Genomic DNA, 16,377 nt, shown 5'->3' with positions numbered 1-16,377 from the left:
GAGGACGAAAAGAGACAAGGTAGAGAGGTCCGTTTTCCGAGAGATAGGTTAGGAGGTCGTCATGGTGTTTGGATTTCCACCATTTCCGCTCTGCTGCCCGAAGGATGGTTCTATTAGCACGCAGTGCATCATTTAGCCAGGGAGCAGGAGGGGACTGACGAGCCGGCCGCGATGTGAGAGGACAGAGAAAGTCCAGAGAGGATGAGAGAGTCGAGAGGAGAGTTTTTGCAGCAGCGTTTGGAGGCAGGAGTTGGAACGAGTCAGAGGAAGGGAGGGCTGAGAGCACCGATGAGGTAAAGGTAGAGGGGGAGAGGGAACGGAGGTTACGGCGGACAGGAGCAGAGTTAGAAGAGATGAGGTTGTTATGTTTGGAAAGGGGTAGAGAGAATGAAATGAAGAAGTGATCGGAGGTGTGGAGCGGGTTTACAGAGAGGTTAGAAGTAGAGCAGTTCCTTGAGAATATGAGATCAAGGACATTGCCAGCTTTATGAGTTGGTGGGGATGGAGACAGTGAGAAAGCAAAGGTGGTTAACAGAGATGTTAGTTCAGATATCTTCCCTGTCTGGAGGTTGAAATCGCCGAGAAGTACAGCGGGAGGGCCAGTTTCAGGGATGTGTGAGAGGAGATTATCTAACTCCTCCAAGAAGTCCCCCAAGGCGCCTGGTGGACGGTAGAGAACAACAATGGTTAATTGTATAGGATGGGTTACTGTGACGGCATGGAATTCAAAGGTGGAAGGAGTGAAATTAGGTAGCTTGAAGAGGGAAAAGCTCCAGATAATATAAATAATATCAAAATAATAAATGCCAATAAACAAGATCAACAAACATGTTGCAGTGCACTGTCACAACCTGAAAACTCCTTAACATATAGCCAACATTTTGGTAAAACATATTCCACTCAATCCACTGGGTCAATAATTGATATCACGATTATTAAAAACGATTTTCTACTTTATTTACTTTGAAAACATCAATTTATTGGAGAAAAAACATTTGAACAGTATGTTTTTGACAGTTGATTACCCTGAACTTCAAGTATAATTCAACTGAAAAGTAGTAAAAATAATAATTAAAAAATAATCGTTTTATTTTGATTACGCTGTTTTCGTAATCGTTGCAAGCCATATCGTAATCGCGATTTAAAATACGATTAATTGAGCAGCCCTAGATTGTATGTTAGCTTTTTTATTCAGAACACAAACTATATGTAGCCTGACATCGCCTGACCAAATCTCTTATGTTAATTAGTCTTCAGTTAGCTTCTCAGTTAAATGTTCCATTTCCACATGGGCTTCCTCGGCTGTCAACGATTGCAGACCAAAATGCCTCTGGACGCAATGGCCCCTTTTCACAGCAGCCATTTGACATGTCATTGCAGGCTAACAGTTGTTAACATTTTGCACTTAGGTAGACCATTGTGCTGCTATGGTGCATGCTAGCTCACTGGAATGGCTGTGACACGCTAATTAGAAAGACTATAATTATCCCTACAGTAAAATAGCAAAATGGCTGCTGCGAAAAAAGGGTCCATTGGATGGGTCTACAACCACTTTTTAGCAACAAAACATGGGACATAGCTCTGAGCAATGGAAAACAGACGACAGCGTTCAGACATGAGCTGGTAAATTATTATTTTTGCATATGAATCTTAAGCCAAATCCTTTTGAAAATAGGTTCTTTCCCAACTAATTTAAGCGTTTGATTAGATTTCCTCAATCCAAAATATACTGTCCATAACGTTCAAAAATTACACCATAGCAGCTTTAACCGATGTTTCCACATCTGCTGCAGCCATCTTGTTTGTTCTGAAAATGTCTCATCTGTGTTTATAACACTCATCTCCAATAGAATGCTTTTGACTGGCCTTTAAAATCTCAAGTTGCTTTATCTATGTAAAGTTCAGGGGGCCAGACTCTTCTGCCAGAGCAAATAAAACACAAGCTCGCAGATACGTCTGGTTCCTTGGCAAACCCCAATTAGGGTAATCCAGTTTGAACAGGGCTGTAGAGGCAACATGTAGTAATTGGCCTTAGGGGGTTTGAGCTTTGACAGAAATGTCAAACTGCCAACTGGGGTATGCAGGTGGAAGTGTGTTACTTGTGAGTGTGGAGTCAAATGTTGTGCCTTCATTTTTTGCTATGACTTATATCTTCCAGCTCCACTGAAATAAATCTACAGATATAAACATTTATAATTTCCAGGTGTTGGGCTTCATGTCTTTTTTATTTCTGGCTAATTTGGTAAACAGAACTCATATTCAAGTGTTTTTATTAGTCAAATGTGTGACACTGAAAACCATAAACACATCTCTTTAGGATGGCCGCGTGTGCAGAATCAGCTTTGCTGTCCAGCCTGATCGCCTGGAGCTCAGCAAACCGGAAGGCAACGATGGGTGAGTTTTCTCTTTATGATCGGATCTGCCCTCAAACCTTTTTTGCACCAAGATGGAAAACAGATTGCTTGTGGAGATATCTTGTACAATATGCACTGAACATGCTCCCTTCTGCCCCTTTTGGCTACATTTGCAGCAATTAGACATGTTTTTTTTTTACTTTAAGAATAAAACTCAGTCTCTTTTCTACAAAGATTTAAATCTCTCTGCAGTATAAAATATATCTGATAAAGGTTCTCCAACAAGCATCTATTGCAACGGGGGAAACTTTGGGGTTGTTATTTTTATGATTACAATGTCCATGAGTTCATTCTCACTACAGAGCTGCTTTTTAGAGAGTTAAAAGAAAGTTAAATGCATTCCAGGAACATTAAAATATCTGGCCTACTTCTGCCTTTTATTCTAATTTGTACACCCAATAACCAACAGTTAGACGGTTTCCAAATTGTTTAACTTTCTGTAACCCCTTTCCCTTAATGGCTGTGCAAGTGTGTTTCCAATTTAATAAAAAACCCTTTTTTACTAGCTGCTCGGTTTTGTGTTGGCTATGAGTATATTTTTTGGGTGAATGTCTCCTTTGATAGTTGTGGATATCCTGCCAGCAGAAAAATATCCAACAGTGATTTCAGAGCTTTCAAGGCCCCTGTAGCTGCTAAATATTCATGTGAATGAGGCTGAAAAAGGCTTCCCTTCTCCAAATGTTTCTGCAGAACACACGTTTGTTCCCTTGTTCAGACTTGCAAAAGCACATGAGATGGCGTCACACACCTTTTCAGTCAGAACTGTAGTGTGCTGCTGATGGCCTATTTAAAATAGGGTGGCTGGTTGGCTTTGGCAGGATTGTCAGCTCACTCAACAAGGTCTAATATCTTCTGTGATTTTGAGTCGTAACAAAAGTCAGGCAAGTTGCACTAGCCTGTTTGTCTGAATTTCATGTTTTGTCTGTATTGCATTTGAATAATTTGAATCCCTATTTCTGCTTCGAATTGCCTCTTAATACAATATGGTCAAATGATCCTGTTCTTTTGTATAATATTTCTTGTCATTGTAACGTTGTCTATTTAATGTTCGTAAAATTGTTGTCATTTAGTTAAATTGATATAGAAAAACTGCATTCATACCTGAATATATTTAGAACACATCAGTTGAGTAAAATGAAGTACTTATTTTGTTTAAACTCCTAAGGCAGCTGTCGCAGCCCTAGAACCCCAAGAACTTTTATAAAAATTGAATGTCTTGATCGAGGAACGAGTTGCAGCCAATTCCCAAGGGTGTTGCCATGCTCGTCTCCAAAATGCCCCCTCCTGTTATATAGTGCAATATCAAAGAAAATTCCTCCTGACCCAAGGGGTATTGTTTAACAGACCTCTGGCAAATGTAGCTTCTGTTAACCTAGATATTAAAAGAAAGTATTTTTGTCCTGTGTTGGACTTTTCTAAGTTTGTAACTGATCTCCCATCTTTTGTTTCCAGTTCAAAGTTGAGCAGTGGTTCAGGGACAGGAAGGAGCTCCAGGCCAGGCAGGACTAGTGATCCGCCCTGGTTCCTGTCGGGCTCTGACACACTGGGCAGACTGGCAGGCAACACCCTTGGGTAAGTTCTGGCAGGGTTGGACAGAGACAAACTGTGAAGGCGCACAGCACTGACGCTGCAGCGGCGTAGGGGTGCATCTACTCTAAATTTGCTGTATGCAGTCTTCTTAGTGCTTTTGTTGACATCTGGAACATTGAGTTCCTGTTCTACATCGCATTTTGACACATGAGCATTCAAACGGACTCATCCACCAGTATTATTTAGACTCCCTCTCAATCAAAGCCATTTCTCCTACAATGCCTGATTAAATTAGGAAATATTCCCCCAGTTAATTTCTTCCTTCCTGTAAATGCTTCTGATGCAAACCCTTCTCCGTTGAGACAGCTGCCCTGTCTCTGCTGTCACAAAGACTAAATCCCCTTAGTACCCAGATGTGTTTTGAGTCTGCTCTGTTAGGCAGACTGGGTTTTGGCAGTCGTGTATGACCATGGCCTTGCATTGTGTAACAGGAGTCGCTGGAGCTCTGGCGTTAATGGAGGCAGCGGAGGAGGTGGAAGTGGAGGAGGAGCAGGGGGAGGCGGAGCTGGAGGTGGCAGCAGTGGAGGAGGAGGAGGAGGGAGCGGGGGTGGAAGCGGGGGCGGAGGCACGTCGGGCAGGTCGTCAACAGCAGCTCGCGATTCCCGTCGACAGACCCGTGTGATCCGTACAGGAAGGGATCGTGGCTCAGGGCTGCTGGGTAGCCAGCCTCAGCCGGTCATACCAGCATCTGTCATCCCTGAAGAACTCATTACTCAGGTAAAAAAAAAAAAATCTAGCTTTACACCTTAAGTTCTGATACAAAATGTACAGTTAATGTGCTGTACTAATGTACTAATGTACAGCACATTAACTGGAGTCACAAGTGAGTTTCAATATATAAGTTTTCGTCTTTGTTTTCCTTTCCCCAGGCCCAGGTAGTCCTTCAGGGGAAGTCCAGGAGTGTGATCATTCGCGAACTCCAGAGGACCAACCTTGACGTTAACCTCGCCGTCAACAACCTGCTGAGCCGGGACGATGAAGATGGAGATGATGGAGATGACACTGCCAGCGAGTCCTACCTCCCTGGAGGTTTGTCAAAAAACTAAAAACAGAATCTGAAAATAGAGACAGAAAGGACAAGGGCTTATAAAACATCGATGATATGCTGTTTGTTCAACAAGAGGTCCATTTCTATTAGCTATATTATCAATTAAGACTTGATTTCATGCTTATCAACAGTTAAACATAGTAGATATAGACCTGCCTCGAATGAGTTATTTATTAGCATTGTAATGGTCTTTAGACAGTAAATCATCCTCTTGTGCCTTTCTGTCACACAGAGGACCTGATGTCCCTGTTGGATGCAGACATCCACTCTGCTCATCCCAGTGTGATTATTGACGCTGACGCCATGTTCTCTGAGGACATCAGCTACTTTGGATACCCCTCTTTCAGACGCTCCTCGCTGTCTCGCCTGGGATCCTCCAGAGGTAACACATCATCTCACTTCTCACTTCAATCAAATCAGGGTGTTGGAGAGGCTTTGGTGGCAACACTGGTGATGGCTTCTTAATGTGGAGTTTGAGCTTTAATGGCCTATCGATGAGACGGCACAAAAGGAAAACAAATATTTTAGTTTTTTAGATTGATTCAAGGATAAAGCTTGCCATTGGCTTTAGATTGAATAAGACATTATCTAACGCGCTAATTATATTTATTATTTTTTTAGAAAAAGGACAAATGTAGGGAAATTTTTTACTGAATCGATAACTGAGCTTTTTATAAGTTTTGAAGAAAATCATGTAAAATGGTTTGTTAGTTTGCTGGGGACATTTCCACTTCAGTCTGTTGAGCTTGACTTGTGATATGGGTGTTTGATGCTAAAGGCTATAAATGTTTGGTGTTTTATGCATGGCTACATACTGTGAGCTCTCTGAGAAAGGCCCGCTAGGCCCCCCTGTCTTAACAGGGACCCTTCATGGCAGTCTATTCTGAAAAACCTGCCTAGCCCACTTTTAGCCAACATGCATGATTTATTTCTGTCTATCCACTTCCACCTCGCATTTTAACATATGAGCGTTCAAACTGACTCACCCACAACTTTAATTTAGACTCCCACTCAAACTGCAGTACTGCAATTTTAAATTGCCTTAAAGTTATTCTAAAAAAACAATCTTTCTCTCTATTTTAAAACTATGTTGACGGGTCTTTCCCAGAGAGTGGCTTACTTCTATCCCACTGGTGTGACCTTATTGCATACCAGTTCTCCTTCTCCCCTTAGAGCGCGACTCAGAGCTATTGCGTGAGCGCGAGTCCGTGCTGAGGTTACGTGAGCGCCGGTGGCTGGATGGGGCCTCCTTTGACACAGAGCGAGGCTCCACTAGCCGCGAGGGCGAGCCCAGCTTGGACAAGAAGAGCATCCCGGTCCAGAGCCCTGTCTCCTTGGGAGAGGAGCTCCAGTGGTGGCCTGACAAGGTAGGAGGAGCACAAACCCAGCTGTTGATTTAAAAAACATATACCTTCCTATTCCTATTCCAAGATGCCCTTGAGACCTCCACTCGTAGCAAATTCATTTACTTGGACAGTTAGGTTTTGCTTTGGCTGATATTTATTATATCTTTCATTTTCTTTCCAGGATGGGGTGAAGTTTGTGAGCATCGGCGCCATGTTCACAGAGATGGTGGCTGTCAGCTCCAAAGGAGAGCTGTATCAGTGGAAGTGGAGCGAACCTGAACCTTACAGGAGTGCACAGGTAGGGCAACTTTCATCAAAGGAATTACCAATGACTTTCCTATTTATATACTTTTCTAGCAAAAAAGAATGAAGCTATTTGTTATTGTAGCATGCTTAATGCCTTTTGTGACCTACAATCACAACTTTTCATATTTTCCCGTAGAATCCTTCCGTTCATCACCCGCGTGTATCCTTCCTCGGCCTGGCCAATGAGAAGATCACCTTATTGTCTGCCAATAGCATCAGAGCAACTGTCGCTACAGAGACCAACAAGGTACATTACGATTGCCCCTCTTGACATAAAAACACCACATGCTGTGCTTAGTACATGATAACAGAATTAAGAAGCTTATTATATTATTATCAAGCTTTGTGGGGTTTTCCCATTCCTGTAGTGCAGGGGTGGCCAACCAGTCAGAGGTTAAGAGCCCCATTTTTTCTATGTTACAAGCCACATCAAACACACAGTCACTGATACCGCTTGTTTCAGTTTTTTTCAACACTAGTCAGGAGTCAGTGTCTCTCCCCCAAACTCACACATATAAAATTCGATATGAACTGAAGAGCCGCATGAAACTAGGCAAAGAGCCGCATGCGGCTTGAGAGCCCCGGGTTGGCCACCCCTGCTGTAGTGTGTTATAGAAAAGCCTTAATGTAACTCTTTGTTTACTTCTGTAACCATAATGACATCACTATGTAACACTTACGCTTTTATTGGCACTCCAACACATTGTACGTGATAGACTAAGTGGCGGAACATTTCTAATAATTGACATCACAGCCGGCCAGCTAACCAATCAGAGCAGACTGGGCTCTGGTTTCAGACAGAGGGTGAAAAGAGGTGCTGCAGCACAGGCCGTATGAGAACAATAAAGAGCTTTTTGAAATGTTAAATCATGGAGACATGTCACAGGAGAGGAACAAATATGAACCTGAAAATGAGCATAATGGGGCCCGTTTAACCAAAGGATGAGTTGAGTAAGCATACAGTTGTGATTGAATTAAAGCGTCAATAGTCTATCATACATATATTTTATGTTTTTCTTTTTTATGAACTGAAGTTTGTGCTTTTGGTACAGGTGGCGACCTGGGTAGACGACACACTGAGCACAGTGGCTTCTAAGCTTGAGCACAGTGCTCAGGCTTTCCCCGAGCTGCAGGGGGAACGCATTGTGTCACTGCACTGCTGTGCGCTCTACACGTGTGTACAGCTGGAGAATACCCTCTACTGGTGGTAAGAATATATATAGTTTCTCATCAAACTAACTTAAAAGGGATTATAATTATATATGTCACCACGACATTGTTATCCTGCTATTGATGGGGAAAGATTCTGTGATTGTGTTTATTTGGTGCTATAACGTGACATCAGAGGAAATGTATGAATGTCTGTAAAGTTTTGACACTTTTCTGCTTGCATCTGTCTGCAGGGGTGTTGTGCCTTTTAGTCAACGGAAGAAAATGCTTGAAAAGGCCAGAGCCAAGAACAAAAAGCCCAAATCCAGTGCTGGCATCTCGTCAATTCCGAACATCACCGTGGGAACACAGGTAAGACAGAATGTTGAATTGTCATTGTTTAAACTTTTTGTGTTGTGGAATTATTATTACATATAAGTGGAAATTTGTTCTCCTCTTCAGAGTACTTCTGGTATAAGCTCAAGCTTTACACAGGGTTCCCGCGGGGTCTTAAAAAGTCTTAAATTTGATCATCTGAATTTAAGGCCTTAAAAAGGTCTTAAATATGACCAAAAAAATAAGAAAGGTCTTAAATATGATTTAGAAGGTCTTAAAAATGATCAGATTTGAAAGGTACTTCTGTGTTGCGATCGCGTCTAAATGTTTTGAGGGAAATGTCCGGGCTGCAAAGTAACCAGTACGGTAAGAGCCTTTCAGTTCCCCCCAACAATTTGTATTGAAATAAATAAACATGGAACCAGTAATCACTAACTTTGTTTCCCCCGGCCCCTTATCGGAGAACACCCAGCTAGTAACCTAGCAACCAAGCTTCAGCTAGCGGCACTCAGAAATTAGGTATCTTCGAATCTACTTACAAATAAATATNTGAACACCAATCATACAACAGCAACGATGAAATATTGTAGCCAAGGCAGCAGAGCTCTGAATATAGCTACACACACACACACACACACACACACACACACACACACACACACACACATACACACACACACACACACACACACACACACTTTCTGTGTAACACAGTTCTGTACTGTTATGCTGTTATGTTCAGTCATTGTTCTTATGTTGAACATCAATACATTTACTTTGTAAGTAATTATGGTACGTATTTCTTCTTTCATAGCAATTTTCCTTCATACTTACTTGCCGTGAAATACCGTAATTTTCGGACTATAAGGCGCACCTGAATATAAGCCGCAGCAGCGGCATACCACTCTCGGTTCCACTTTTACTTTTGCGCGCTACCTGTCTCACTCTTTTCCGGCCTCCAGCTTTTCCTGCTGGAACCCGCCGCTTAAAGGTCGGGGTCCGCGGACCGGCCATAGAGCCCATAGAGTTAAAGGTGTTGGCCGTTAGCTGTAAAAATCCATAGATTAGCCGCACCGTTATATAAGCCGCAGCGTCGAAAAATGGGGGAAAAGTCGCGGCTTGTAGTCCGAAAATTACGGTAGGTCTTAAATTCTATTGAAAGTGGTCTTAAAGTCTTAAATTCGAGTTGGCGAAACCTGCAGGAACCCTGTTTACAGAAAAAGCAATAAATGTCCTGTTTCCTTCCTTAGGTGTGCTTGAGGAATAACCCCCTCTACCATGCCGGTGCAGTGGCCTTTTCTGTCAGTGCTGGGATTCCCAAAGTGGGCGTCCTGTTGGAGTCAGTGTGGAACATGAACGACAGCTGCAGGTTCCAGCTGCGATCTCCAGAGAGCCTCAAGAACTTGGAAAAGACGCCTAAGACCCTGGAAATCAAGTCAGTTTCATTTTGTGTAGAAATAATAATAATCTGTCAATTTATTTAAATGAATTGTCTCATAATTTCATGTTTTTACACCATATTATTAAAAGACACAGACCTCAGTCAGATTTTCTATTAGGGAAATACATTTTATTTAATATTTTCCCTATCTTGATCTGTACCCATAGGACGGAAAGCAAGCCGGAGCTGGTGAAGACTGAGATGGGACCTCCTCCCTCGCCAGCGTCCACCTGCAGTGATACCTCTTCTATTGCTAGCAGTGCCTCACTGCCCTACAGTATGTCAGCTTCTCTCTCTCACTCCCTCTTAACCTCTAGCTCTCACAACAACACTTGAGTCTCTTTTTCCCTCACTATCTCCCAGGCACTGAACCAATTTATGCCTCACTCCGTGTTCTCGTTATTAGTTTGACTTTGAAACAGATGGCGCACAGGTTTTTATCAGCAACTTTTCCTCCCTGCTTGTTTTCCTGTGAAGGCAGTACAGCCTGCTCACTGTTTATTCTGTGCTGTATATCTTTTCCTTGTTTTTACCTCTTATCATATGAAACCCACAGTTGGCCTTTAGCACCTGCTCAGCACTATATTTTTCACCGTTTAGTCAGCAATATTAATCAATAGGGATGCTCCGATCGATCGGCCGCTGATCGATACCGACCGATACTCACTCACTGCCAATCGATCGGTGCTCTCTAAAAATGCCGATCGCATGACGTAAAATGATGGTTTAAAATATATGACACTTTTCTCTGTGCGCGGCAAAACAAGCTCGCCAAAATGGCTTCACCGGTCTGGCAGTATTTTAAGGTGTCTGAAAAAGACAATAAAATAGCGGTATGCAACGTGTGTGAAGCAGAAATCCTGCAGCTCCGCCCGCTGTGACGGACCGGTGAGTGGAGCAAAACACACACTAAGAGTTAGACCTAATACACTTAGCTATTTTATCTACCTCTGGAACAAGCTAAACTAGTTATACATATGTTTATTCTTCACTGTCGGGTCACTCATTACTGGATCAGTGAGCTGCATGAGATACTGACAGGCTGTCAGAGGGAGGGAGGAAAAGAGAGCGCTTCCGCTCATTTGTCCCGTGTTATTATCCAAAGTTAATGTAAACTTGAATAATGTACTTCATTTGAATGTAATAATTATGTTGGTTGTTGTTTGTGAGCGCCAGTGAATGAGCCCCATTGGGTTTTAAACATCACTTTAAATGGAAGATCCCCATAGGCCCCGCCCACTTGATCGGATCGGCGATCGTCCCCAAAATTAGAGATCGGAGCATCCCTATCAGTGTTGGGCGAGTTACTTTTAAAAAGTAACTAGTAATAGTTATAGTTACTGCTCTCAAAAAAGTAACTAGTTACTCAATTATAAAAGTAACTAGTAACAAGTTACTTTACTTTAAAAATAATATCAATACAAATACAAGTTTTTGTGTTTTGTGTCACAGTAAGAGAAAAGACAACTCCCCCCATGTATATTAGTTAGGTGCTTTAGGAGATTGGCATTGCTCTTATTCGATGTGGACAATGCTTTCTGTCCTGCACACAGTTTACATTTTACCGTAATATTTTTTGCGTCCTTTATCCCCACAAATTGAAAATAGTGGTTATATCTCCAAGTTGTAAATGCGCTGCTGCTCTCGCTGATACTTGCATCTGCCATAGTGTGTGTGCTGGTGGTGGGTGTTGCCGTGTATGTGTGTGTGTGTTAGCAAGTGTTTGTGTGTCTGTCTCTGATTGGCTTACCCTGAAATGTTACCCCGCGTTAACCAATCATTACTCCTCTCTGGTCACTTTCACTTTTCCATGGTGCTGTGAGAGGACATCGATGCATTCGCCTGTTACATCCGCAGGGAGATTCGGTTCAGTTGGATCACATAATGTAATGCAGTAACGCACCCATTTAAATCACAGTAACTATAACGGCGTTACTGAATGGGAATAGGTAACTAGTAACGTTATTAGTTACCGCAAAAGGTAGTTGCGTTACAGTAATGCGTTAGTTTGTAACGCGTTAGTCCCAACACTGATCCCTATTAATCAAAACCATCTGCAATCCATTAATGTGTCTTTGAATATACTGAGATCAAACTAAAAGGTATTATGCCCTCCTACTTGCAGAGCGAAGGCGTTCTACCCCAGCTCCTAAAGAGGAAGAGAAGGTGAACGAGGAGCAGTGGCCTCTCAGGGAGGTGGTGTTTGTGGAGGATGTCAAAAATGTTCCCGTTGGAAAGGTGGGTGCTTCTGAAATGTGGCGATGCATAGATCTTATCTTGTACTGCTTAGTAATGGAGGTTTTTGAGTCTGGCTGTTCTTACATCCTGTGTTTCTGGTTCGTCATGAAATCTCAGTTTCACAACCTCACAACTATGTTCTAGGTGCTCAAAGTGGACGGCGCGTATGTTGCTGTCAGGTTTCCAGGAACATCGAGCAGCATGAGCAACCAGAGCACTGCTGCTCCCACTGACTCCGACCCTTCATCACTGCTGCAGGACTGTCGGCTCCTCAGAATAGACGAGCTGCAGGTATGAACATAAACAACCCCAATATTACTTGTCCTCATCCTGAGTTTAATGTCAATGCATATGTGCAGTTGTGAGCAATTCTTGTCTTCTGTTACGACAGGTCGTCAAAACTGGCGGGACTCCTAAAGTTCCTGATTGTTTTCAGCGCACACCTAAAAAGCTCTGCATCCCAGAAAAGGCAGAGATTCTGGCTGTGAATGTTGACTCAAAGGGTAAGTCTTCTTTTCTGTATTTCCGTGTATGTTTAATATATTTTGTCAATGTATTAGTTTAGTGTTTTCTGTAGATTTGTATTTAAAATCCTTAAATATCTCTGCATCTTCCAGGAGTCCACGCCGTGCTGAAAACTGCTAGCTGGGTTCGGTACTGTATCTTTGACCTGGCTACAGGCAAAGCTGAACAGGAGAACAACTTCCCCACAAGTAACCTGGCCTTCCTGGGTCAGAGTGAGCGCAATGTCGCTATCTTCACTGCAGGACAGGTGAGAAAAATCTCACAAATAGGGGACATGTTCTGTTCGGCCCATTTCTTGCTATGTACAAATCTGAAATATTGACATTATTTTTCTTCCAGGAATCTCCCATCATCCTACGAGATGGAAATGGCACAATCTACCCAATGGCCAAGGATTGCATGGGTGGAATTCGAGATCCTGATTGGTTGGACCTGCCACCTATAAACAGCCTGGGAATGGGAGTGCACTCTCTGGCCAATCTCCCCTCTAACTCCACGATTAAAAAGAAAGCTGCTATCATTATTATGGCTGTCGAGGTAAACATGATGTTATAAAAACAATTTATTTAAAACTGTGAGCAACCAGTAAACTCCGAGTACTAAGAGATATTTAGGAGACTAAAAACCAATGCTGTCTAAGTCACATCAAATGCATGTAAATGAATGATGATAGTCAGCGTTCACTCATGGTCTTGGTGTATTACAGAAACAGACGCTGATGCAGCATGTGCTGCGTTGTGACTACGAGGCGTGTCGGCAGTACCTGGTGAACCTGGAGCAGGCCTTCCTGTTGGATCAGGGCAGCCAGGCCCTCGGAGCCCTTCTGGATCATCGCTGTGATGGAAACCGCAACATCCTCCATGCCGCCGTCTCCGTCTGCTTCCCTGTTAGTAACAAGGAGACCAAAGAGGAGGAAGGTAAGCTGCTGCCTTAGACAATAAATGTCAAGAGTCTGGTCAGAAACTACATTTATCTAGAATTCCTGGTTAATGTCACATTTTTCTTCCCAATGTCTCTCAGTTTTTGACTTTTCAATCTTAGAAGATAGATAGAATTGGAGGGATGAAACCCTCTGTAATGCAGAGCACACAGCACAGTGACATTTGGCCTCTGCTTTTAACCCATCCTAGTACCAGGAGTCGGGCAGCTATTGTACAGCGCCCGGGGAGCAATTGGAGTGGTGGTGGGGGGGGGGAGGAGAGGGGTATGTCCGGTGCCTTGCTCAAGGGCACCACGGCAGGGCAGGAGGTGAACTGGGACCTCTCCAAGTAGAAGTCCACTCTCCATATTTAGGTCTGGTCGGGGACTTGAACTGGCGACCCTACGGCCTACAGGCCAAGCCCCTACTGACTGAGCCACCGCAGCGAGTCGGTTTATTTCCCTTTTCCTCCAAGACTCTGATTTCCATGCTAAGTGACCGTGCTGTTTCATTTCAGAAGCTGAAAGGTCGGAGAGAAACACATTTGCAGAGCGTCTTTCCGCTGTGGAGGCAATTGCCAATGCCATTTCTGTGGTTTCAAGCAACAGTTCTGGGAATAGGACTGGCTCCTCCAGCAGCAGAGGGTAAATAACCACTTATACCCTGTTTATGCTTCACAGAATATATAGGGAAAGTTTTCTGTACAGAAGACTCTATGTCCCCCTATAAGAAATGTATATTTGAATATCCAATGTCAGTGAACAAGCTCTCCAGTAAGGCAAAAACACAAGCATTGTTGGTGTTAATTTCAGTTTTTTATTTGTGCCGTCACCAGGCTACGGCTGAGAGAGATGATGCGGAGGTCTCTGAGAGCAGCAGGTCTAGGCCGCCATGAGTCTGGCCCGTCATCCAGCGACCACCAGGACCCCGTGTCACCACCTATTGCCCCACCAAGTTGGGTCCCCGACCCGCCACCCATGGACCCTGGTCAGTAGAAGAGTTGTTTAAACGGGCAAATAAGCACAATATACCCTCTTCTAGACCTCTGGAGTGGTTTTTCTATAGTTTTACATCTGATGGTGGCTTTGAACCACTGTCTTAGAAAGTGTGCATTCATGAATTTAACTACCCTTCCTTGCCCAAGTAAATGATTCCAAGTCTTTGTGTTGATGTGTCTGTGTTTTTCTTTTTTTATCAACAGATGGTGACATTGACTTCATTCTTGCCCCCGCTGTGGGTTCACTCACCACTGCTTCCACTGGGACCAGCCAGGGGCCCAGCACCTCCACCATCCCAGGTACGTGTCATCACAGAGATGGAATCAGACTCTTTTACAACTTAACACTAACAGGAAATCACAAAGGGAGATCGATCTTCTAAATCTATGATACCTATTTATTTGTTTTCCAAGATTTCCTTGTGCCTTGCACAATTAAAATATTGCGATGTCAACTCCGAAACGTGATATATAGTGCAGCCCTAGTCTGGTAATTTAGCTCAAAATGATATAAGAAAGATCATTTTGTAGAAAAGCTGAGGAATGTGTTGTTTCCTGAGAATCCAGAAAGTCTAAAGGGGCAATTATTACATTTATGATATTTTTCAGTATGCATTATCACTCTGGTACCAGTGTAAATGAGTCCATCAGCTGTGTACTGTACATATTGTGTATTCACACTTTGTGGTCCTTGTGTTTCATCTAATGGATTGTCCTTCTATACGCGCAGGGCCGTCCACTGAGCCCTCTGTGGTGGAGTCTAAAGACAGGAAGGCCAACGCCCATCTCATCTTAAAGCTGATGTGTGACAGTGTTGTTCTGAGGCCACACCTACGGGAGCTATTATCTGCAAAGTATGATTCTTTATTTCTGTATGATCATATTTTTGCTTACAGGATACAATGCTACTGCATTTATCCTGTCCTCATTCATCTGCTATTCTCTGTTTATTTGTCCGTTATCTGTCCCTCATGTATATTGGTATTGCCTTTGTTTGACAGGGATGCCCGTGGAATGACTCCATTCATGCTGGCAGTTAGTGGGAGAGCCTACCCAGCAGCCATCACTGTGCTGGAGGCTGCTCAGAAAATGGCCAAGGGTGAGTTAATAAGTCATCTTTCTGCGCTCTGATTTGAAAGGGCTGTCATTTGAAGGGAGGCTGTTATGATTGCATTTAAATGCCTGCCTTGTATAATGCACATATAACCAGCCACCACTTCTGGTAATACATTCTGAGAACACATCATGATATTTGTGAATCTGATGTAATTTTAACCGCTGGAACATTGGAGTTAATCCACCAGTTATGTCAATCCTGACCTGTTTAGCTGCCCCGCTTACAACATGTTGTAACTGGCATTCTTCCCTCTCCATATTTTCCTCTTGCTCCTCAAATGTCTAACACAGTGGGTGACCCAGGCATTGCAGAGAAGGAGGATGCTGATTCTGTGTTCACGGAAATGATCTGCCCCTCGGGGACCAACCCAGATGACTCCCCCCTCTATGTTCTCTGCTGCAATGACACCTGCAGTTTCACTTGGACCGGAGCAGAGCACATTAACCAGGTCAGCCCCGGAGGAGAAGCACTAATCATCATGTTTTAAACAACTCTGAAGCAGTATTTATCTGGGAATTATCTTGGATAATTACACATTTTGTTTTATATACATTGGATGTAAATGATACCTGGACAATATTACAAATTATATTAAATTTATATTTAACAGTGATGCAAATTAGTCGCTTTTCGGCGCCTCCCGCTTTTTTAACGCTGCTTTGGGTGACTTGTGTAATTCGTGGAGAACCGAAGAGTTTTCGTTTGGGGGGGGGGGGGGGGTCCGTCAGTCCGTCCGTTAGTTCGTCCGACTGACGGACAACTTCTCACTTCAAAAAAGAAGAAGAAATCTAGATCGCAAAATAATTAAACAAGCGAGTGCCTGTTTTTCCTGGCCAAGGACAGGTTCCTTGAACACAACACGAGCGTAACGTGTCTTCACGTGGTTATTTCTCGTCTGAAAGGAGTGTAGACTAGAGTGCTTACGGAGAGCACCAGAACGCCGCTCCAGCT

The 16,377-nt window shown here is 43.2% G+C and overlaps 1 protein-coding gene across 1 annotated transcript in view; it reads left to right on the top strand.

Moving 5' to 3' along the window:
- Positions 1-15,874, top strand: part of LOC104951258 (E3 ubiquitin-protein ligase UBR5-like) — a gene marked incomplete at its 3' end in the record, with an annotated part of 20,632 nt that extends 4,758 nt beyond the window's left edge. Inside the window, exons 4-27 of the mRNA XM_010777895.1 lie at positions 2,318-2,394; positions 3,867-3,986; positions 4,436-4,721; positions 4,874-5,033; positions 5,285-5,434; positions 6,226-6,419; positions 6,580-6,696; positions 6,841-6,951; positions 7,757-7,911; positions 8,108-8,225; positions 9,440-9,624; positions 9,798-9,907; positions 11,756-11,868; positions 12,013-12,159; positions 12,260-12,371; positions 12,486-12,640; positions 12,733-12,930; positions 13,100-13,310; positions 13,830-13,956; positions 14,148-14,299; positions 14,514-14,609; positions 15,040-15,163; positions 15,311-15,408; positions 15,717-15,874. Of these exons, the coding sequence (XP_010776197.1) occupies positions 2,318-2,394; positions 3,867-3,986; positions 4,436-4,721; positions 4,874-5,033; positions 5,285-5,434; positions 6,226-6,419; positions 6,580-6,696; positions 6,841-6,951; positions 7,757-7,911; positions 8,108-8,225; positions 9,440-9,624; positions 9,798-9,907; positions 11,756-11,868; positions 12,013-12,159; positions 12,260-12,371; positions 12,486-12,640; positions 12,733-12,930; positions 13,100-13,310; positions 13,830-13,956; positions 14,148-14,299; positions 14,514-14,609; positions 15,040-15,163; positions 15,311-15,408; positions 15,717-15,874 (3,474 nt within the window). The remainder of the gene's footprint in view (positions 1-2,317; positions 2,395-3,866; positions 3,987-4,435; positions 4,722-4,873; positions 5,034-5,284; positions 5,435-6,225; positions 6,420-6,579; positions 6,697-6,840; positions 6,952-7,756; positions 7,912-8,107; positions 8,226-9,439; positions 9,625-9,797; positions 9,908-11,755; positions 11,869-12,012; positions 12,160-12,259; positions 12,372-12,485; positions 12,641-12,732; positions 12,931-13,099; positions 13,311-13,829; positions 13,957-14,147; positions 14,300-14,513; positions 14,610-15,039; positions 15,164-15,310; positions 15,409-15,716) is intronic.
- Between the last annotated feature and the right edge of the window lie 503 nt (positions 15,875-16,377).

This window comes from Notothenia coriiceps, unplaced genomic scaffold (assembly GCF_000735185.1).
Source record: "Notothenia coriiceps isolate Sejong01 unplaced genomic scaffold, NC01 NC01_scaffold00018834, whole genome shotgun sequence".
Classification (NCBI taxonomy): Eukaryota; Metazoa; Chordata; class Actinopteri; order Perciformes; family Nototheniidae; genus Notothenia; species Notothenia coriiceps.
The sequence above is the reverse complement of the archived record's forward strand: the minus strand, read 5'-3'. Positions and strand labels throughout refer to the sequence as shown.